The sequence below is a fragment of the Myxine glutinosa genome, chromosome 7 (genome assembly GCF_964187855.1).
Source record: "Myxine glutinosa chromosome 7, kmMyxGlut1.1, whole genome shotgun sequence".
NCBI lineage: Eukaryota > Metazoa > Chordata > Myxini > Myxiniformes > Myxinidae > Myxine > Myxine glutinosa.
Window position 1 is genome coordinate 93,788,140 of NC_136267.1, and position 23,956 is coordinate 93,812,095.

Here is a 23,956-nt window from a genome sequence, read left to right on the forward strand (position 1 = left end):
TTGAAAAGTTAAATAACATGTCTGTTAATGTTTATGGGTTAACTGATAATTTGAATGTTCAACCAATTTATTTCTCAAGAGATCTGAAGACAATAAATATTAATCTTCTTTTGATAAAGGATGGAGATAATTCACATTATGTACTTATTAAAGATTTTGCAAAGTTAGTAAGAACACAGTTAACAAAGAGAACAAACAAAATTCATGTGTGCCCAAGATGTCTAAATTGGTTTAAGACAAAGGAGCGGTTAGGAAGACATTCTAAATATTGTAGTGAACATAAATCAACGGTTGTTAAGATGCCAGACAAGGGTTCTTCAATTTATTTTAAAGACACAGAGAAAACAATTAAACACCCATTTGTTATATATGCTGATTTTGAGAGCATCCTACAAAAATGTAATGATGGTGGAAAATATCAAGAGCACATTCCTTGTGGTTTCTGTTATTATATTAAATCTGGAATTGGTGATGAATTAAATAAAGTAGTTGGATACCGGGGGCCAAAGGCTCCTGAAAAATTTGTAGAAAATCTTGAAAATGATTGTATTCGATTAACAAAAATTATCATGGAGAATAAAAAAATTAAAGAAAAACCAAAGTTTATACCTGTGTTTCTACATAATAATTCTCATTATGACACACATCTTTTTATAAGAGAGTTGGCAAAAACGACTGGAAAAATAACAGCAATTCCAAGTACAGATCAAAATTATATTTCTTACACAAAGATAATCCCATCAAGTCCATTAACCAAAATAAGATTTCTTGACTCCTTTAAATTTATGGCAAGTGGTTTGGGAAATCTTGTAAACAATCTAAAGTCATTTCCTAATCTTGAAGGAGCTTTTGAAAACACAAATTTATTAACTCAAAAGGGAATTTATCCATATGACTACATGGATTCGTTTGAAAGGTTCAACGATACACAGTTGCCAAGCAAAGATGATTTTTGGAATGAACTCAACAATATTGGGATAACGGATAAAGAATATGAACACGCTCAAAATGTTTGGAAAGAACATGGGATTAAAAACATGGGGGGTTATCATGATTTGTATTTGAAAACGGATGTCCTTCTTTTGGCTGACGTTTTTGAATCATTCCGTGATATTTGTTTAAAGGGATATGAACTAGACCCAGCACATTATTTTACATCTCCAGGATTAGCATGGAGCGCAATGTTAAAGATGACGAAACAAGAAATTGATTTAATTACAGATGTTGATATGCTCCTAATGATTGAGAAGGCAAAACGTGGAGGAATTTCCCAGGTTTGTAAAAAGAGATATGCGAAAGCAAACAACAAGTATCTTCAAGATTATGATTCCAAGAAAAAGAGCTCTTTCTTGATGTATTATGATGCGAATAACTTGTATGGTTGGGCAATGTCCCAAGCTGTTCCATATGGTGGGTTAGAATGGGTTCCAAAGAAAGATGAACAAGAAGTTTTTAATGAGCTATTAAATAACACGCAAGAGGATCTTGATGATTGGAAGGTTGGGTATTATTTTGAAGTCGACTTAAAATACCCAAAAGAACTCCATTCAAAACATCAGGATCTTCCATTTGCTTGTTCAAAGGGTACGCCTCAAAAATAATGGTTGAGTGATTATCAAAAGTCATTTAATGTTAAGACAACAACAGAGAAACTTTTAACAACATTATTTGATAAAAAGAATTATGTTCTCCACCAGAGAAATCTTCTTCAGTGTATCAATAACGGATTAGTTGTGGAAAAAATTCATAGAATAATAAAATTTAAGCAGAGTCATTGGTTGGCAAAATATATTGACTACAACACTCAGATGAGAACAAAGGGAACAACTCCATTTGAGAAAGATTTTTATAAGTTAATGAATAATTCAGTGTTTGGTAAGACGATGGAAAATGTTAGAAATAGGAGGGATATCAGATTAACAACAACATGGAAACAGGCCTCTAGGTTAATCAACAAGCCAAACTTTGCTAGTATAACAATTTTTGATGAAAACTTTTGTGGGATCAATATGCTAAGGGAAGAAATTAAAATGGATAAGCCGATCTACATTGGGACTACAGTTCTTGATTTATCAAAGTCCTTGATGTATGATTTTTATTATAAGAATCTGAAACCAAAATATAATGAAAAAGTTGAGCTGATGTATATGGACACAGACAGCTTTATATTGGATATCAAAACTGATGATGTTTTTAAAGACATGATAAATAATTCTGAAGTATATGACACGAGTAATTACCTTGGGTTTAAAGATGGGAGGAAAGAGGCCTTCTCAAAAGCCAATGAAAAAGTTATTGGAAAATTTAAAGATGAACTTGGAGGAAAAATTATGAGTGAATTTATTGGCCTTAGAGCAAAGTCATATGCGTATAGATATTTTGATGGGGATAAACTTGAAACTGGTAAAAAGCTAAAGGGAATAAAGAAGGGGGTTATAAAACAAACTCTCGGATTTGATGATTATAAAAACACGATGGATACAAAGGAGGTTGTGTACAGAAATATTAAAGGAATAAGAAGTTATAAACATAAAATATATTCCGAGAAAGTTCTTAAGAAGGCACTTGGTGCATATGATGATAAACGATATTTAAATAATGATGGGAACACATCGGTTCCTTTTGGATATCATGCCTCTTGCTAAAGGGGGGATGTACAATGGAAGTATAGATAATCTACTAAATTTAATTTGCTCATAGGGATCCCAAACAGAAGGATAATTAATCAAAGGATCGCCTCGATACATGATGCTATAAGGTCATGACGTAATCCCGGTTCGCTTCTTCGAAGCTCTGCCGGTATTCCGTCGCCGGGGAGAACCTAATCGCATGGGGGACTCTGACTGGGGGATAATAAACAGGAGGATAATAAGCTGGGGATCCTTGGTAAGGAGGGGTAATAAACCAAAGAACCAAAGGACCGCAAACAATATTTCACTATCTGCCCGTCGAAACACGGCGCGTTTCGAGGGTGAAGCCTATCGGCATCACCACTCGAAACTAGCAGAGTGTATGGCGGAAAAACGTTCATGATTTCCCAAAAACCCACTTTAAAAAACACACGATTTGGGGCAAAATAACAACTATTTTAGGACTTTTGGGCCATTTTTCAGCGATTTTGTGCCTTTTCACCCCCTTTTCCAGTCAAAAAGCCCCATTTTAGGTGTCCCAGTGGGTTTGGGGGGGTGTCCCAGTATCAACCTTTTTCCCCTACTTTGGTGGTTGTGTTAGCCAGGTGACAATAACGAGTCAATTCAATCTTGGTTAAGGTCCGAATCCAGATCCACATCCGGCCTATCAGTGAGTTACAATATGTAAACTGCTCACCTTGGTGGAGGTATGCGCTCCACCGAGTGCCATTCTAATTTCCATTTGAATTAATAAATCTTCATCCCTTTATTATTAACTTGCACATTAGCGATGGTCATGCAACTTTATTGGAATAAAACAAATTAATAAAATGATTTTATAAAACGTGAAATTGCATTTCTCATCATGTTTTTCATTTTTTTTTCATGAAACATAATTTTTCTATTTTTTCATCGATGAACACAAAACCACATCGTTTCCGCCTCCTTCCACCCCTCCCCTCAATTACCACCATATCCTCACTCCCTCCTTCGTTGTTATGTCCATTTACGGGTTTCAGAAGGTGGAATGGAGCTCTCCCAAGTCACAAAGTATCCATCTTCGTGTGTGTTTGGGTGTGTATACATGTTTGAGAGTGTACACGTGTGGCTGCTATCTCCACACGTGGGTGGGTTTCAAGAGAGGGATCGGAGACCTACCAGGTCTCAAAGTATCCACCTCTGTTGTGTGTGTGTGTGTGTGTGTGTGTGTGTGTGTGTGTGTGTGTGTGTGTGTGCGCAATATTTGTGTACATATGTAAAATAGAAAAATACTAATACCATCACTTTTAAGCTAATATTATGCCCCCTTTCTAAACTAGTGCTTCCCCTATGACTATTGCTCCTGTGTCCTGTGCACTCCTTCCCCATGTAGACATTTGTGTGAATTGATGAAAGCTAACTGCAGGTGCAAGTCAACTTTGAAACCTTAGCAGGATAGGGTTAGGGGTTCCGTCTCTGTGTTTATTTGAGACACCAGGTGTTTAATATGTTTTGTTGCTATTTGTTGGATCCCATAAAAATGTAGATATTTGCAAGGGTGAGGCAAGATCTTTAAAAAAACAAAAAAACCGTGACGCTTACATATTAATACTCGACCGATTGTCAAATGGAAGCGTATGCGTCGTGGGTTTAAATTAGGTTTAAATCAGGCACAAATGGCAACGAGAAACTCGACCCGGGACTTGGTGAGGACCTAAAATTATATTCGATGACACATCGAGGCCTGGAAGCTTGAACTGAAAAATCCATATAGCAGCTACATTTCTTGAATATGAGAGGAATCAAATTAGGCAAGTCAAAGAGTATTTCAATATATCACTGCTAAATGAAGCCCTAATCAGCTCCACATTGGAGGAACACTGCAGGTGCCAAGCAAAACTGTGAACTCCGATTCAGAACAAGCTCTGCTGATCATTCTTCACTTGGGTTATGCTGCTGGTTGTACAATACAGCTTAATTAATGCCCGGAGAAGGTGTCAAATCTCAGCGTTTTCTCCGAGTAAAGATCCATGGTGTAAGCGTTCTACCGTATTGTGAAATTATAAGGAGCGATATTGAGAATGATGGCAAGTGGTATGACTGTAAATATATCCTGGGCTCTGACACTACGGGTTCAAAGCCATTCTGCTTCTGTCGCTCGTGGTGGAAAGTTTGGGGTTAAAGAGCACACTGTGCTGAGAAGGCCCAGTCGGTGCAGACTCAGCTTCTTTTTTTTGGGAGGGGGATGGGGGGGGGGGGGGGACGACGACGACGAGGACGATGGGCAGGATGGATGGCGGGGGATTATCTCCAAATTTTTGCTACAGAAACCGTGAAAGGCCAATACCTAAAAAGAGACCTGCAGGGAAGGGCCATGCATCTGTCCGTGTCCTTGCAGGGTCTCTTTTATGGCCTCTCCTTATTCCTCGAAAGCTCTTCCATGAGTCTCGGCCGATGGTTATAACAAACAGCCTTCCGGCAAACCTGTTTCATGGTGAGAGGCAGTGCGACGGACACACCGTGGAACCAAACGTGAACGAATGTCCAGCATGTAATTTAGGCCATTTTACTCTTTACTGACACAAACTAATTCTTGTTTTTTTTAAAGCTTTACAATCTGAAAGTTGCGAATTATTTCTCAACAAAACAATCCAAAGTAGGTCATCGATGTTGCGTGCAAAATATAGCATACAACATTATTGCACGTAGAATATATTGCGTGCAACATCAGGTCTCCAAATTTGCGTCAACAGCCTAGCAACCTCAGGACAGAACACACACACACACACACACACACACTCTCACTCTCTCTCTCTCTCTCTCTCTCTCTCTCTCTCTCTCTCTCTCTCTCTCTCTCTCTCTCTCTCTCTCGTGTATATTTAAGAACAAAGATCCTGGAGCATAAAGTAGACTCAAATGGACCACAGAAAGCTGCCTGTAGGCCAATTGCCAGCTGCTATTCCTTGACAACATGTGCTGCCTTACCTTCATTGGATGCCTCATGTGGTGAGAAGATGCGTGCATCGCCGCATGGCGAGGTACTTATGTACAGGTGGAACTGAATGTCCGCTTTGAGGTGGCATCCTCCCACCTCACGCCTCACAAACACGCTCCGTCTGCTTTCCTCGTTATTGCTACAGCAACGCAGATAGGGTGAGGAGCGAGAAGGAAAGATCGAGAGAGAGTGGGACAAAGGGAGGGGGGGGGGGGGGGGGAAGACAGAGAAAGAGATGGAGAGACATTTAAACCAAATGCTTCAAAGTTTGAATATATTTGTTTGCATTTTGCCTTTTTTTTTTTGTTTTTGTATACAAGATCGAGGCTTGTGAAAGAGCTAACATTAATCACACAAAAAGTCAAACCGACACATAAAACATATAATAAGGGGAGCGGTAGACAAGATGGGGAGAGAGGGGGAAGGACACAAACACAACATTTGAGGGCAAGGACATCGAGAGATCTGTGGGAGGGAGAGGGTTTGGGGGGAGGTGGGAGAGGTATAAAACATATGGACATTGCAAGGACTTTTTTTTGTTGTTGTTGTATACAGAATCGAGGCTCGTGAAAGAGATAACATTTATTTCACAAACAAATCAAACAGACAAACAAAATATATAAAAGGAGGGAACGGTAGACAAGATGGGGAGAGAAGGGGAAGCACACAAACACAACATTTGAGAGCAGGGACATCGGGAGATTTGTGGGAGGGAGAGGGCTTGGGGGAAGAGGCGTGGGAAGGGGGGGGGGGGGGGGGGAGAAGTATAAAACACAAGGACACCAAGGACTTCCAGGGCAGAAGTAAGGTATTTCAAAAAAGTGGATTTGGGATGAAATTAGCGGGGGTAGAAAAGATCAAGGTTTTGGATGGGGGAAGATAAGAGATGGTGGTGAACAGCTGTTTTAAAGACCTGGAGGGAGGAGTGGGATTGAAGAGAGTGAGGGAGTTTGTTCCAGAGGCAGGAGAAAAGAGGAATGAAGGAGTGAAGGTGATCAGAGAGTCTTGATTTTGGCAGTTTAACCATAAGAGGGTTGCAGGCAGATCTTGTGCGACCTGTAGGAATATTTGGGGGACAGAGCCCAGAGAGAGCTGGGGGGGGGGGGGGGGGGAGGGGCAAGGCCGGAGAGGAGTCGGTAGAAGACGGAAAGACCACCAACCTGCCTGCGGTGAGTGAGTGAAAGGCCCTTGGAGTTAGCTTTATCGCGGGAGATTCCAATGATTCTGAACGCTTTGGCTTCAACAGCGTGAAGACGAGCTAGGTGTGAGGCAGGAGCACCAGCCCAGAGAGGAGAGCAGTATTCCATTGAGCTGCGGATGAAAGCCTTGTATGTGGTGAGGAGCTCAGGTGTGCCAAGGAAGGACTTCGCATGAAGGAGGATGCCCAGTCGGCGACTGGCTTTGGAGGCCAGATTTGAAATGTGGTTTTCCCAGGAAAACAGGAAAGATCATGGCAGATAGTGAGACCCAAAAGCTTGAGTGACAGAACTTCTTGGAGAGGATTATTCAGAAAGTGGATGGGAGGGTTGTCCAGTCGGTCTTTTCGGAGAGACATCGTAAGAGTGTGAGTTTTGTCAGGATTGAAAGACATGTTCCACTTGTTTGCCCAGTCTGTGATTTTGTCCAGGTCTGCAGAGAGTGAGGAGGCTGCAGACTGCTGATCTGAGGGATGAGGAATGGAGCGACAGAGAGTAGAGTCCAGTCCAGACTTCCAGGAAAGAACGTGGAATTTCAAAAAAAAGTGTATCTGGGGTGAATTAGCGGGTGTATAAAAGATCAAGGTTGTAATAGAAAAGAAAAGATCAATAGAAAAGATCAAAGATCAAAGCCTTGTTTGGAAAGTATGAAATTTCCTGAAGGAATGTGAAATTAGCTAAATTTTAAGCAACGATAAATCAAGAAAAAAATATTCTCACTCTGACCATACATGTTGCTTGAGTCCTTGAACGTTCATAGTCCTTTCCACCACATCTTCCCACCCCATCCAACCTCCATACCCTTCTACGTCCCCATCGCTGCACCTACACCCTTCTAAGGAGACCCTAAATAACTATTCCCACATCTGAGAGGAGATTCCTGTGCCCCATGTGCTGTTTGACGCATTATGCACAGCCCACTCTACCCCATCCCAGAAATCAAAAGGGAGATAAGCAGATGATTCACCGTTTGCACCGCCTGATCTGACTGCCATAGCAGGTGTAGTCAAGGAAAATGCCACCATTTGTGATTTTTCAAATGGAGTTCTACCTGTCCATCTGTTTGTCGCTTATATTTGCGGAAAACCACATCAAGCTGTCCAAACAGCAATTGTGGTGCCTCTTGGGAATGAATGTCTTGCACAAACAAATACACAGATTACATTGCCTCTTTGTCCGTAACCTTTACCGTGGCGCTGCCCTCTCCTTCTATGCTGCTCAATTGCCTCAACTGATTTCCATCAAAGGGGCTCCCTTCCCTCTGACCTGATTACACATCGCTATCAGCTTCTGACATCAAGCCATCCATTCATTCCATTCTTCTTTCTGTTCCCTCCTCTTTCAACGGAATTCCTGCTTGTGTTAGATCAATAAAATCCTGAACTTATATGGCAACAAACCAATAAATAAATATCAAAAAAACAATTAATAAATATCAAAACAGGATCATTGGCAGAAGTGGATTGAGGATTTTAGGGAAGGGAAACACCTTCCTCAAACAGCTGTTCATCAACATCTCTTGTCTTCCCCCATCCAAAACCTTGATCTTTTCACCCCAGATCCACTTTTTTGAAATACCGACTTCTTTCCTGGAAGTCCTAGCAGTGTCCATGTGTTTTATACCTCTCCCATCCCCCCGCCCCCCTTCCTGTTCCTCCTCCCCCCAAGCCCTCTACCTCCCACAGATCTCCCGATGTTCCTGCTCTCAAATGTTTTACTTGTGTGCTTCCCCCTCTCGCCCCACCTTTCTTGTCTCCTGCTCACTTTATTTCGTCTTATGCGTTTGTTTTTTTTGTCATTAATGCTAGCTCTTACACGAGCCTCGATCTTGTATGCAAAAAAAAAGAAGAAAAAAAAAGGAATGGGGTGAAGGAGGAGGACTGTAGAGAAATAGGTGAGTAAAGTGAAGGTATAATTTATTGCACTTTAAGTTCATTTCAATTTCAAAAAGAAGATGTCATGCACTGGGGCGAGAAGGTGAAAGGGGAGGATGTTCTTCCGATCCTTTGAACCACACCCAGAGGAGCCTGCCAAATCCAGTCGAGCACATTCCGTACAACTCATTTTAAAGTAAGTTCAAAGTGGGAAACGTTCTTGCAAACCCTTCACGATGTCAAGGTAAATGGTAAAGGTGTGTTTAAGCCAAATGAAGCTCGTTAAATAGTCACGTGATGGTTGAAGTCTCAATACAATCATACTTGTGGAACCGTAACCTGACATTTTGTCAATTAAACAACTGGCACAGCTAGAATGGACTCTGTTCGCAACACCCTTCATTTCGTACTGGAGAACATATGGTGCCAGGTGTACAGACGAGAACGTGGGAAGGTCAGGGAAAGGAGGGTTGAAGGGGAGAGGCTGAAGGACGTCAGCACCGAGGGAGTCATAAAGTGAAGCTTGAACTTGCGAATGAAGCAAGTTTCGTACAACAAAGAACATTGATTGGACTTGTGACATTAGTGCAAACCCACCTGGAGAGTAGCTCCAGCTGTGAGTACAGGAAACGGAGTAGGCCTCGACGTGCAACAATCTCAGCATGGCAGTCATTCAAGGCCAGGCCACGGTCGCTCATGTATTCCCCATTGATACACTTGGTGCCCGTGGCGATGGACACCACCCGTGCATCCTTCACGTCGCGACCTGGAGGACAGGGCAAGGTGCGTTGGCCTAGTGTAGGCTTACGGTTTAGGGTAGATAGGTTTCAAAAGTGTCGACATCAAAAAAAGAAAGTTCAAAATTTCCTTCTCTTGAATCATTGGATTAATTGCACAAGCTTTTCATCAACCTTGTCGGGAGCTTTTCCACAGTTTTCATGTTGCAAAAATCCAGTACATCCATTTTATAATTAACTTACAAATCCCATTGGATTATCTTAAAATCTTCTTTTAAAACAAAGCAAAACAATTGCAGAGCTAAACTTGGTAGGTTCGGTGAGTGAGGCACAAAGCCTCAAACTCCCAAGATTCCCAAAGTGGTAATGGCAATTTGCACGAGTTAAGACTCATAATTACAACTCCATATTGTGACTCCCAGTTTAATCATCAAGGGAAGAGGTTTCAGCAACAACAAATGAGGCCGACGCAGCTGCACGTTCGTTTTCAGGGATGTCATGTTGAAGTCGGTGCGATGGCAAAGTGTTGTTAGTTTGTGGGTTAATTGAATACATGGGATCCGTGAGCATAACGATCGAAGGGAAGATCGGCCCTTAAAGTTTCTATTAGTTCGAGAAAGTTTATTACTTGAAACAATCGAAGATGAAGGATCCCATCTTACATACTATTATGCTGAGACAGCACTGTGCTGCACATGTAGTTCTCATGTATAACAAGCAGACAGCCTAGATTGATACTCTTCCTGGGAAAAAAAAGAAGAAATAAAGCAACAGCATGAAGTTATGATAACGGGATTTTCTACGGTCGCCAATGAGGCTTTGAACACAGGCCTAAACCACAGGTTCCGACAAATGTTCACGAAAGCAAGCAATGCGCCATGTGGATACTCGTGACTTCTCAACCGGCGACGTTATACCTGTTGTGATCAGACATTGGTAGGACACTTTGTCAAAAGATATAAAAAATCCATTCCATGGTAATGTAAATGCCATTCCATGTGGCTCAGAACAAGTTTGTTTGATCCCATGATGCAACAAATCACGAATGCAGTTTTCACATCCAAAAGGCTTGAGGCAAAAAACCAAAAAACAAAACAAACCTTTTTGGTATGAGCCAAAGATTGTGGTTGCTCTGGTGTTCAGGCTGTGCATGTTTTCAGGACCAAATCCTTCAAGTCCAGGGTTGTCAGAATTTTTTCACACTAAGCCCACGCAGGAATATAATTCTGTTCGTTAAATTTCTGGATGAGATTTATCTCTGATACACTTACACATACTGTGTGTGTGTGTGTGTGTGTGTGTGTGTGTGTGTGTTACTGTGTGTTTGTGTGTTACTGTGTGTGCGTGTTACTTTGTGTGTGTGTGTGTGTGTGTGTGTTACTATGTGTGTGTTACTGTGTGTTTCTGTTACTATGTGTGTGTGTGTTACTGTGTGTGTTTGTGTGTGTGTGTGTGTGTGTGTGTGTGTGTGTTGCTGTGTGTGTTACTGAAACTGAACGAAACTGTCAGCTGAAGGAGCAAAATAATGTCATTGTCTTACACGAATCGTATATTAAATTGCAGAAGCATAGCCTGGTACTTCGTAAGCAGTTTGTGAGTGTAACTTCCATGGGATAGGGTGTCACTCCATTGCATCAGAGTCCACTGTATTGCGATCTATTTTTTTAATTCCCTCGAGATGATGCGTATATCATATTCCCGTCAGGAAGCGATTCATTATTACCCGGCAACCTCGGGTACTTTTGCTGATATATATATATGGCATATGTATATATGGCCATGTATGTATATATATATATATATATATATATATATATATATATATATATATATATATATATATAAATATATATATGTAGGAGTTGCGGACAACGAAAGGGTAAAAACTACTTGACTTGTTCAAGGCTCCTATATTTCAGCAGAACTAAAACCCGACCGGAACTCCTGCATTTTAATATCTCCCATCACTTCCGCCCGATCCTCTTAAAGGGGCGTGGCTCCAACAATCGAGCGCATGCCACGCCCATACCATCAATAGACCCACTGGTCCCGTGCTTGTGGATTATGCCTCAATGGGGTAACACCCACATGCGCCGCCCCCCCAGAATTCACTCGCACAGGCAATGTCAGTTTTCGGGGGGCCTTAACCACCCGGCCGAAACGACCCCTGATGACCCGAGCAGGGACTGTTAGCGGCTTGGCAGTAGGTGGGCCAACTGGGGACTTACCCGACGGGGGACGGCCTCGCCGTGGGGGTTGAGCCAACCGAGGGGGCTGGTCTAGGTCCAAGTGAGCCGGCTTGAGGCGGTCCACCGAAAGGTGGTCCGATTTGCCGCCGATGTCGACCACGAAGGACTTGTCCCCGGCCTCCAGAACACGGAAAGGCCCGTCGTAAGGCAGCCCCCGGTGTGTGTCATGGCGAACAAAGACGTACTCCGCTGTACGTAGATCCGGTGGGATGTAGGCCTGATGCAAACTATGTTGAGATGTGGGCACCGGTGCAAACATCTTGGCATTCTCCCGGAGAACCGACCGCTGACAGGCAGCGGACCAGGGGCTTGTGGCGTCAGGCATGAACTCCCCGGGACCCCGCAGCGGCTGGCCATAGACGAGCTCAGCGGATGAGGACTGGAGTTCTTCCTTAGGGGCTGTCCTGAGGCCCAACATGACCCACGGGAGTCTGTCGGCCCAACTGTCATCCCGGAGGCTGGCCCTGAGAGCAGCTTTCATAGAGCGATGGAACCTCTCACACAATCCATTAGCCTGGGGATGATATGCAGTGGTGCGATGGAGCTTTACCCCCAACCCCTGGGCAACAGCACCCCAGAGCTCTGAAGTGAACTGGGGCCCCCTGTCTGAAGAGATGTCCGAGGGGGTGCCAAAACGGGCAACCCAAGTGCCGATGAATGCCCGGGCCACATCGGCGGACGTTGTAGATGTGAGCGGGACGGCCTCTGGCCACCTGGTGGTCCTATCGGCCATCGTGAGGAGGGGGATGAATCCCCACGAGGGGTGAGATGCCCTACCAGGTCCACATTAACATGGTCAAACCGTCGCTCGGGCACTGTGAATGGCACCAACGGGGCCTGGGTATGGCGATGCACCTTCGAGCGTTGGCACTCAATGCAGGTGTTGGCCCGGTCGCGCACATCCTTCCTGAGCCAGTGCCAAACGAACTTTGCCGCCACCAACTTTTGCGACGCCTTCCTGCCCGGGTGAGAAAGACCGTGGACGACATTGAACAGCAGCCGTCTCCAGTTGGTGGGTACGACGGGGCGAGGCTGTCCCAAAGATACGTCGCACAGTAGCGTGGTGCCTGTGTCCTTCAACGGCACATCAGATAGTCGAAGCCCCGTGACCGCCGCCCTGCAGGCCTGGACATCCGGGTCAGAGATCTGATCGGCCGCCATGCTGGCGTAGTCGATGCCAAGGTGAACCGCGCCAGCTATGGACCGGGAGAGACAATCGGCGACCGTATTATCCTTCCCAGCAACATGTTGGATGTCCGTCATGAACTCGGAAAGGAAGGAGAGCTGGCGTTGTTGACGGGCAGACCACGGCTCCGAGACCTTGGCCATGGCAAAAACCAGGGCCTTGTGGTCCACAAACGCCGTGAACGGGCGGGCTTCCAACAGGTAACGGAAGTGTCGGACAGCTAGGTAGAGGCCTAGGAGCTCACGATCGAAGGACTGGACTCATCAATACTTTCATTTGTTAGGGCGGAGCTGCCGGATAAAAATAGCAAGTGGCTGCCAGGCCCCGTTGACCTACTGCTCATGCACGGCACCAACTGCGTAGTCCGAATCGTCCATGGTAAGAGCAATCGGTGCATCGGGCGACGGATGCGCCAGCATGGTTGCGCTGGCGAGAGCCCGTTTAGCATCTGTGAAAGCCTTGGCCATCTCCTCGGTCCAGTCAATGACACGTTTGGTAGGCTTGCCCTTGAGGGCCTCATAAAGGGGCCGCATCAGCTGGGCCGTATGGGGCACGAAACGATGGTAAAAGTTCACCATGCCCAAAAACTCCTGCAGGGCCTTGACGGTGAGGGGCGCGGAAAACCGTTCACAGCCTCCACTTTAGACGGCAGTGGGATGGCCCCCTCCCTCGTGATGCGGTGGCCGAGAAAGTCAATTGAGGCCACCCCGAACAAGCACTTGGCCGGGTTAATGATCAGGCCATGCTGACTGAGGCGTTCAAAGAGCGCTCGGAGGTGAAGCATGTGCTCCGTCCTGGAAGCGCTGGCGATGAGGATATTGTCCAGGTAGACGAACAGAAATGGCAAATCCCGCAACACGCTGTCCATCAGGCGCTGGAAAGCCTGGGCCGCGTTCTTGAGCCCAAAAGGCATACGGAGGAATTTGAAAAGCCCGAACGGTGTAATCACCGCGGTCTTAGGAACGTCCTGCAGCCAGACGGGGACCTGGTGGTAACCACGAATGAGGTCCACCTTAGAAAAAAAACTTTACCGGCCAAGCGGGCAGAAAAATCCTGCATGTGCGGGATTTGGTAGCGGTCAGGGGTAGTGGCGCCGTTAAGGCGGCGGTAATCCCTGCACGGGCGCCAACCGCCACCTGGCTTTGGCGCAATGTGGAGAGGCGAAGCCCACGGGCTTTCGGACCATCGCATGATGCCAAGACGCTCCAACGTGTCGAACTCCGCCTTTGCGATAGCAAGTTTCCCCGGGTCGAGACGTCGAGCCCGGGCGTAGACAGGTGGGCTGGTGGTCGGAATGTGATGCTCCACCCCGTGTCTGATGACAACGGCCGAAAATGTGGGCCGTGTAAGGGCCGGGAACACAGTGAGGAGACGGGTGAACTCATCAGAGGTCGAGAGCATGCACGCAAGCCTCGTCGAGGCGGACCCGCTCAGCAAGCATGGAATAGAACTGAATGTCTCCGCATTAATGAGCCGCCGATTTTTGACATCCACCAATAGGCCGTTGGCGCAGAGGAAATCAGCGCCCAGCAAGGGGGTGGACACCCTCGCCGTGACAAAATCCCACGTGAACCGCTGCCCGCCAAAGCACAGTGCCACGGTCTGTTTGCCAAAAGTCTGAATAGCACTGCCGTTGGCGGCTTCCAGGGTGGGGCCGTGACTCCCGGCCTCCCGGTCCAATGCCGACGCAGGTAGAACGCTCACCTGGGCCCCTGTGTCACAGAGGAAACGACGTCCGGAGTCTGTGTCCGAAATGAACAACAAACTGCCCTAACGGCCGACGCTCATGGCAGTTAATGAGCGCCGGCCACCCCGTTTCCTGACTCACTGAAGCCGCAGGGTGGCCGGCATGCCTTGGCATTGGGCCCAAACCTTGCATGGTAAAAGCACAAGCCTGGGGCCTTCCGCCGCTGGGCCGTAATGGTGGCTGCAACGGTGCCCGCCAGCGGCGTAGGCTTGACGGGTCCGGGGTCCCATGCAGCCGCACTACATTGCTGTCTGGCGGAGAAAAACTTGTCTGCTTCCCTGGCCAGGGCACGGAAATCCTTAACAGACGAGTTGGCCAAGGCTGATCGTACCTGTCCTGGCAGCTGCTGCAGGAACAGTTCCTTGAAGAGAAAACATGGTCGGTGGCTGCCCAGGAGAGACAACATGTGGTCCATCAGCTCCGACGGCTTGGAGCCGCCCAGCCCGGGTAGAGAAAGGAGCTGGCGGGCGCGCTCGGCCTCAGTGAGCTCGAAGGTTTCGAGCAGCAGCATCTTTAGCATCTCATACTTGCCACCCACTGGAGGATCCTGGAGAACGCTCACCACCCTGGTCGCAGTGGAGCCGCTGAGCGCAGACACGACATAATAATACTTAGTGTCATCAGTAGAAATGCTCCGAATGGCGAATTGGGCCTCAGCTTGTGCGAACCAAATGGCCGCCTGTCGTTCCCAAAACTCCAGCAGTTTAATCGAAACTGCACTTCTCGCCATGTTCGTTCGAAGCTCCGAAAACGTTCAAGAACAAGATGGGGTCACCAATGTAGGAGTTGCGGACAACGAGAGGGTAAAAACTACTTGACTTGTTCAAGGCTCCTTTATTTCAGCAGAACTAAAACCCGACCGGAACTCATGCATTTTTATATCTCCCATCACTTCCGCCCGATCCTCTTAAAGGGGCGTGGTTCCAACAACCGAGCGCACGCCACGCCCATACCATCAATAGACCCACTGGTCCCATGCTTGTGGATTATGCCTCAATGGGGTAACACCCACATATATATATATATATATATATATATATATATATATGTATATATATATATATATACATATATATATATATATATATATGTTGTGGAAAACCAATCAGGTCCACACAACTTTAGTCCAACGGGTTGGTTTAATTGCATTTAGATCATGACATCATCCTGTAAAGTAGGAAATACAATAAGTATACGATGTGACATCACATCGTGTCCATTCATAACATTCAATGCAAGCAAGCTGGGTATTCTATGCAGGCGTACCGTTAGCGAGTCTACTAGATGTAACGTGTCACAGGAGAAGTCTCGGAGCTCCGTCCGCAGCAGCGGGTCTTATAGTCACGCCCCTAGTGGTGTCAACGAGCAGCGAGCATCACCCCGGGTTCAGTACGAATACGATTTCACTACATTCTCCCCCCGTCAGAATCATACGGCAGCGCGGCTAAAAGCGAGTGAGCGTCAGCACGAACAGGGTGCGGAACATCAGTCGACCCAACCGTAACGGGCCGGGCGGCGAATTTCTCTGCCAGCACGCGTCCGAAATTCCCTGGGTACGGCATCACATATCCCTGTGTCCCCGGCATCGGAGGCGCCAACAGGGTCGGGTGACGAAGGGGGTAACTCCAAGTCGTCGGGCCCAGGTAGTCTCGGCGAGGGGAGGGTCGGTAGACTTTCGGCGATGGGAGCGTCGGGAGAGGCCATAGTCTCATAGATGGGTTCGATCGGTTCGTCCGATTCCCTACTTAGGTCGTCGACCCCGCAAGGGGCAAGGTGACGGACGGAGACAGTAGTCTCATGGCCATCAGTCGTCATCACACGAGCATGCTCAGGATTAGCCTGGAGAATCTGCACTTTGTCCACTAGGGGGTCGTACTTGCTCGCGCGAACCGCCCGTTTAAGGTAGGCCGGCCCGGGCCCAGCGAGCCAACTGGGCAAAGACCGTATACACCCCGAGCTCCTGGGGTGGTGGAAAAGTCGCTCGTGGGGAGTTTGGTTGGTTGCCGTACTCAGGAGAGCCCTGATCGAGTTCAACGCCGCAGGTAGCGACCAAGCCCATTTATCGAGGCCCCGGCCGAGGGTCCGGAGGTTGAGCATGACGGCCCTCCAGATAATCCCGTTGAAGCGTTCGATCTGCCCATTAGCCTGGGGTCTGTACGGCGTGGTGTAACTAGAAGCAATGTTATTTTGGAGCAGATAGCCGCGCACCTCCTGAGACAAGAAGACCGCACCCCGGTCGGTATGGACATAGGCCGGGTAACCGAACATTGAGAACAAGTTCTGTAAGCATCGCATCACCGTGGCAGCAGTCATGTCCGCGCACGTATAAGCAAAGGGGAATCGCGAGTACTCATCAACGATAGTGAGCAGATAGCGAGAGCCGCTCGACACCGGCAATGGGCCCTTGAAATCCATCGCCAAGCGTTCCCACGGGCGTGTAGCCTTCACCAGAGTCCCCATGGGAGGGTTATAGAAACGCGGTTTGATTTCCGCGCAGATAGCGCAGTCGCGACAGATACGGCGGATATCGTCAATCGAGTATGGGAGATTCCCACACCGCACAAAATGAGCGAAACGCGTTACGCCGGGATGGCCCGCCGTGGCATGCAGCACCCGTAGGCCCTCCAAAGAGGTGATACCCGCACATGTAGCCGGTCGTGATAAGGCATCGGCGGCCTGGTTATCCTTCCACGGGCGATATTTGATGGTGTAACAGAAGTCGGCGAGTTCGATACGCCAGCGAGTGATTTTCTCATTCTTAATGCGCTGGGCGTGTAAGGTGTCGTACATGAACGCAACGCTTTGCTGGTCCGTGATGATTTGGAAGCTCCGCCCGAGTAAGTACGGGCGCCATCGCCGAATAGACTCGACGATCGCATACGCTTCCTTTTCAACGGACGAGTGTCTCCGCTCAGCGGTGGTAAGAGTCCGTGAAAAGAAAGCCACGGGACGCCCCCCTTGGGAGAGGGTCGCCGCGATGGCCTGATCCGAGGCGTCACTTTCGAGGACGAACGAGCCGCTCTCGTCGATTGTCGCTACAGCGGCTCGGGCGATATCGGCCTTAAGGCCTTCAAAGGCCGCCAAAGCGGCCGGACTCAGGGGGAAGGTGTCGCAGGCCACGAGGGGGCAAAGTTTCGCGGAGAAACTTTGCACCCATTTGGAGTAATGGGCGAACAGCCCAAGCAGCGCTTCAGGGACGCCCGATCACAGGGAGGGGCCATGTCGAGCAAAGGTCGCAGACGCTCCTTATCCGGAGCGACAGAGCCATGGGTCACGGTGTACCCCAGAAGATCTATCGTGCGTAGGGAGTATTGGCACTTATCTTCGTTCATAGTTAAGTGATACCGCTGCGCGACCTCAAGGAAGTGCTTCAGATTAGCATCATGGTGCCCTTGGTCATATTCACAAACCGTAAGATTATCGAGGTAGACGAAAACATCGGTTAAGTGCTCCCGCGCAACGAGGTCATCCATGGCCCTCTGGAAACAAGCGACCCCGTTCGTTACCCCAAAAGGCAATCGCGTAAATTGGTACAACCGCTGCCCCGACTCAAAGGCGGTATAGATACGATCCGCCCTAGAGATAGGGATCTGGTGGTACGCACTACGGAGATCGAGAGTGCTATAGACCGAATACTGGGACACCTGTTGCACTAGCGCGTCCATCCCCGGAAGGGGGTAGGCATCCAGCTGTGTAAAGCGGTTAATCGTTTGGGAATAGTCGATTACCATGCGTCTGCGATGGGCCTCGCTGCGCACCACCAAGACCTGGGCACGCCACGGCGACCTACTAGGTTCTATGATGCCGTCTTTCAAGAGCTGAGCCGTTTCGTCCGCAATGAATTGCATGTCTGCGCGAGAGTAGCGCCGTGATTTCACCGCGACAGGGGTGCAGTCGGAGGTTAGATTGGGGAACAGCGAAAGCGGCTGGACGTCCATTTGCGCTAGGGCGCACACCGCAAGCGCGTCGTCCGCCCCCACAACAAGCGTGTCAGGCCCACCAAACTCCATTACCAGACGTCCATGCAGCTTAAGAAAATCGTGTCCTAACAGAATATCAGCACATAATGCGGGTAAAACCATAAGGTGTACATCAGGGAAAACCCGTCCCTTTAGCACGAGTTTCAATCGGCATTCCCCCTTTGTGCTGAGTCGAAGCCCCTGGGAAGCCATGAAGATCCGTCTCGTAGACCTCCAGATCCGCCATCCATGCCTGAGCACAAGCCGCTGGTCGATGAAACTATCCGTAGACCCTGTATCCACCAAGGCCCGAACACAATGGCCTTCGACCATGAGGGGAATAAGGGCTTGAGCCAGGCCAGGCGAGGCTGCTGGGAGCGGGACTGAGCCCCCCGAATGGGTCGGACCAGCCTCGCGGGTGGATCCTACGCCAGCAGCAGTTTTGCGGTCGTGGCCGGAGTCTGCGTTGACCATGGGGAATCCATTAACGCCATCAGAGGGCTTTTCCAAGCATTCCGGTGTTTCGCGATTCAAAATCTGACAATTCTGACGGGAAAAGGCCTCCGTAGTATTTGAAATCGCCTTTTGACACTTTTGGCAGAAAAAGGCCTCCGTAGTATTCGAAATCGCCTTTTGACACTTTTGGCAGCAAAAGGCTTCCGTAGTATTTGGAATCGCCTTTGTCGGGGCGTGGGCCACCGTTAGCTCGTGGACGACATGAGGAGAACGTTCCGCTGGGGCTTGGCGAGGCTTCAAAGCCCCTTGTGTGGCCCGGAGTTTGGTCAAGGACACGTACTTCGTGCCCGATGGAGGATGAGACGGTGGTGGCTGTCCGGTGACGCCCGCCAAGGACGTCTGAGCGCCCAGGGGCCCGCAGAGAGGGGCCCTCCCCTTCGAAGTCGGGTAAGGCGCCGGGTTTCGGGCTCGGCTCTCGGGCTCCGCAATGAGCCCATTCAAGGTTGCCGCGCCCGCGCGACCGCGACCGCGCGAGTCAATGAGCCGCGAGCCGCATGCCGTTTTCCTGCACACTCTCGCGTAATGTCCCTTTTGCGAGCACAAATGGCATATAGCGTCTCGTGCCGGACACACGACCCGGGCATGGCGTGGCCCCCCACAGAAAAAGCATGCAGCCCCGCGTAAGGCCTTGGGTCTGGTCGTAACGGCAGCCGTTAGGGCTGGGTCTTCCTCCGGAGCATCCCGGAGTTCCGCGAGCGGATCCGCGTCCTCGGCGGTAGCACTCTCTGGCCGGGCGTGTAGTGTGGTGCCCGCCAAGAGGCGCGTGCGATCATAGGTGTTCGATTGCATCCGCGCTTCAGTGTATACTGTCCCTTGCTCGAGTGCCGTAGCGAAGGTCAGGTCGGTCTTCTCTAAGAGTTTGAGCCTTAGTTCCTGGGAGGAGACCCCTGCAATGAAGGCATCTAAAAGACGATCATCCTGAGCCTGCGCGGGAGTCCGTGGCTCCCTGACGCTGTACAGCAAGAGCTGCCGGAGCTCCTGGGCGTAGTGGTCCATCGCCTCGTTGGGTTGCTGACGTCGCGTTTGCAGCAAATATCGTGCATACACCGGGCTTTTTTCCTTTATGTACAGCCGTTTGAGCTCCGCGATGGAGAGGTCATACGTCACGCATTGAGCGATAGAGTTGTACACCCGGTAGTCGATTTTTGAATGTAGTGTGGCTAGCTTCGCGGCAGCCGTCGGCGCGGTCTCAGGCTCATCAAAAAGATTCTCCAATGTTCTGAGCCAGTGCTTCAGTTGCAAGCCACCATCCGGGGCTTGCGGGTTGGCGCAGAATACGGACACCGTCAGCGTCTTGTTGCCAGCCATGTCGGTAGATCTTAAATGCAATTAAGTGTTGTGGAAAACCAATCAGGTCCACACAACTTTAGTCCAACGGGTTGGTTTAATTGCATTTAGATCATGACATCATCCTGTAAAGTAGGAAATACAATAAGTATACGATGTGACATCACATCGTGTCCATTCATAACATTCAATGCAAGCAAGCTGGGTATTCTATGCAGGCGTACCGTTAGCGAGTCTACTAGATGTAACGTGTCACAGGAGAAGTCTCGGAGCTCCGTCCGCAGCAGCGGGTCTTATAGTCACGCCCCTAGTGGTGTCAACGAGCAGCGAGCATCACCCCGGCCGGGTTCAGTACGAATACGATTTCACTACAATATATATATATATATATATATATATATATATATATATATATATATATATATATATATACATATATATATATATATATATATATATATATATATATATATATATATATATTTCTAATCGGGAGGTGAAATCAGACGCGGACGTAGCTTCAGGACGTCGATCTTTAATTTGACAAGCTTTCGACCAACAAAGGTCTTCTTCTTAGTCGTCCGCAAGTTCAACGGAAGTCCTACACATATATATATATACATATATATATATATATATATATATATATATATATATATATATATATATATTGGGGATGACTAAGAAGAAGACCTTTGTTGGTCGAAAGCTTGTCAAATTAAAGATCGACGTGCTGAAGCTACGTCCGCGTCTGATTGAACCTCCCGATTATTTATTTAATGCAAATGAGATGCCCTGCTCGTACTGTGGAGTTTCTACTATTTCTCACAGTTATATATACATACATATATATATATATATATATATATATATATACACACACACACATATACACATGGTGGTCCAGAAACCCTGGGCACATTTTGAAGAACGATACCTGCAACAAACAATTAAGTTTATTATTGTTCCTTGGTGCAAAACAAAACATGATTACTTGTTAAACAGTCTAATCAGTCTAATATACATGGAACAGATCAGTTCAAATGTTCAAACTGCTTTCCTTCACTGTCTATGCACAGCTGCAGCTGTGGCGATACACTCTGACACACAGTTCTGCCTGTTTCAGAGCAGTCTCGTGCAGGATGAATTGGTTCAGGTCTCCAAGGGTTGTAGGATTCCTCGCATACACTTTGTATTTGAGGAAACCCCAACGGAAGAAATCACAGGGTGTTAAATCACAAGACAGCAGCGGCCATTCAACCAGACCACGATGGCCAATCCATTTGTCTGTACTGTTCAAATCAAGGACCTGGCGTACACTGGCAGCATAATGAGCAGGTGCACCATCATGCATGAACCACATTTGGCCATCATTGAGTGGAATTACATGCTGCTCCAACATTCGAAGTTACTTTGCAGCATTCACATTTTCTTCGAAAAATATTGGCCCAACAATGCCTCCAGAAGAAATTCATGCCCAGATGGACACACTATCTTGATACTGGACATTGTGTTCAACAGTGAATCGTGGGTTGTCTACTGCCCATATCACGCTGTTATGACCATTTACAGAACCAGATAAAGTAAACTTGGATTCATCTGACCACAAGATCCTGTTCTGCAAATCATTGTCCATATCCATTAACCCAAGCAATATCTCACATGCCTCAATGCGTCTGTCCAAATCTTCCTCAGATATCTGGTGAATTAATCTGGGTATTATGGTTTCGCATTAAGGTCTTTTAGTATTCTTCGAATCGATGATCGGCTTATGTTGGTGACGTTTGATAAACGATGAGTTGATAATGGTGTGTTACTGTCGAGTTGTTGTTGAATGATCGCTCTGCTTTCCCCAGTTCGAACAGTATGAGGCCTACCTGGTGACTGTTTTGGAAGAATGCTGCCGGTTTCATCAAACTGCTTGTTTATTCTGCCGATGGTTCTTCTGTCAATTGCGTTGCCGCCACATTCTTTAACAAGTTGTCTGTGAACTTCTGCCGAATTTCTAGATGCAGAATACAAGCGTACAGCACAAATTTTCTGTCTCATGATATCCTCCGTCATATTCGGGCATCTAATTCACCATGAACTGAACTAATGCAAAGACAAACAAGTGCAGCACAGTGAGCAAAGATCACGCAATCCATATCACGTGATGCACCTCACCCTGTTGCGTATCACGTGATGCTTGTGCATGTTGAAGCGGTCACATCCATTTACGAGTAATCATTAGGGTGATCGAAAAATTTGAAGATTGGATTTTCATTTCTCCACAAGCCTACCCCTATTCCTATTGAAGAACGTAGTTTGTGGTGAAAATTTGAGCTTGATTGGACAATATTTAGAGGTTGCTCAAAATGTTGACAAATTTTAATGAATAAAACCTCCAAATTCCTCCATTGACCTCCAAATTGACCTCCAAAGCATCCAAAGCTGCTTCAATGAGGGTACATGCTCCGTTTCTCAGCCCTGTGTTGGATGCAGTGGTGTCAAACACGATGCCTTTCACCAACTGTTTGACATTCCACTCCTCAATAAGTTGTATGCATGCATTTGCTTGTGCTACACCAGTGCCTTGGGGAATTTTTGGGACTCCAAGCAACTTCTCGGTATTCATACCAGTTACAAGTATCGCTACCCGATCAACAGATTCTTTGTGATTGCCAGTATAATCAGGGAGCAGTTTCCCATCCCAGTGTAGTAGGAGTGGGCTATTACATGAGAAATTTGCCTTTTCTTCAGTGGTCATTATTTCCCTCCCACGAATTCAAGCATGACGAATTCCACTGCGTGACAGAGAAATGTCCTCAATGGTATGACCAAGAGATTGTGCGAAAGCACTGGCCACAGACATAGCACGTCAATCTGAGAGATTTACTCTGTCCAGAGTTGCCACTACTGCTGGAGTGATCACCTTGATGGGAGCCTTTTTCGCCTGTTTGGCAGAAGATGGACTTTCGAGTTTGAATTCATTGTCCCCTGAATCGGAGCTTTCAATCTCAGACTCATCATCATCATCATCAACCACATCCGATGTTGATGGAACAGATTGCATTGCTGTTAGAGTCTCAGCAGCATGTTTCTTCTTTCTTTTATCTTCATTCTCAAGCCTGATACGCTTTCTGTTCTCCTTCACTGCCAGAGTGTTGTCCACAGATCCCATACGTGAACTTGAGGGATCCTCACGCTGCATGATAAGGAATGCTTTGTCTTCTTCATTCGTCATTTTCTCAAGCGCATCATTTGGTGAGATATCGAAGAGGGATTGAAGATCATCTTTGAACATCTGCTCCTTCACTCTATAGTTTTTGAATGTCTTGGTTCTATTTTTCTTTACCAGTTTGTAGGCATCATACAACTTCAAAAGTTGGCGCTCACAGGAATCTACTTTCTGCACTGGAATTCGTGCTTTCTCCCAGTATGCACACACAGCTTGCACACTAAGTTTGGCACTTTCACGAACTGTATGGTGTTCTTGTATGTGATGGTACACCATTTTCTGCAATGTGTGTCCTTTGGTTGGTAGTCCCCCACATATTATTTCCTTTTCAGACTTGCCCAGCAACCAAACTGTGGAAGAGCTGCGAGTTTCTGCCATCTG

At 47.2% G+C, this 23,956-nt stretch overlaps 1 protein-coding gene across 4 annotated transcripts in view; it reads right to left on the reverse strand.

The window, feature by feature from the left end:
- The window catches only part of ADARB2 (adenosine deaminase RNA specific B2 (inactive)), a 351,510-nt gene that overhangs the window by 94,115 nt on the left and 233,439 nt on the right, over nucleotides 1-23,956 (reverse strand). For all 4 annotated transcript variants that reach the window (XM_078782004.1, XM_078782005.1, XM_078782003.1 and 1 more), the window contains 2 exons: nucleotides 9,272-9,440; nucleotides 5,595-5,743 (listed from right to left, as the gene is read on the reverse strand). In XM_078782004.1, coding sequence (XP_078638130.1) covers nucleotides 5,595-5,743; nucleotides 9,272-9,440 — 318 coding nt within the window. The remainder of the gene's footprint in view (nucleotides 1-5,594; nucleotides 5,744-9,271; nucleotides 9,441-23,956) is intronic.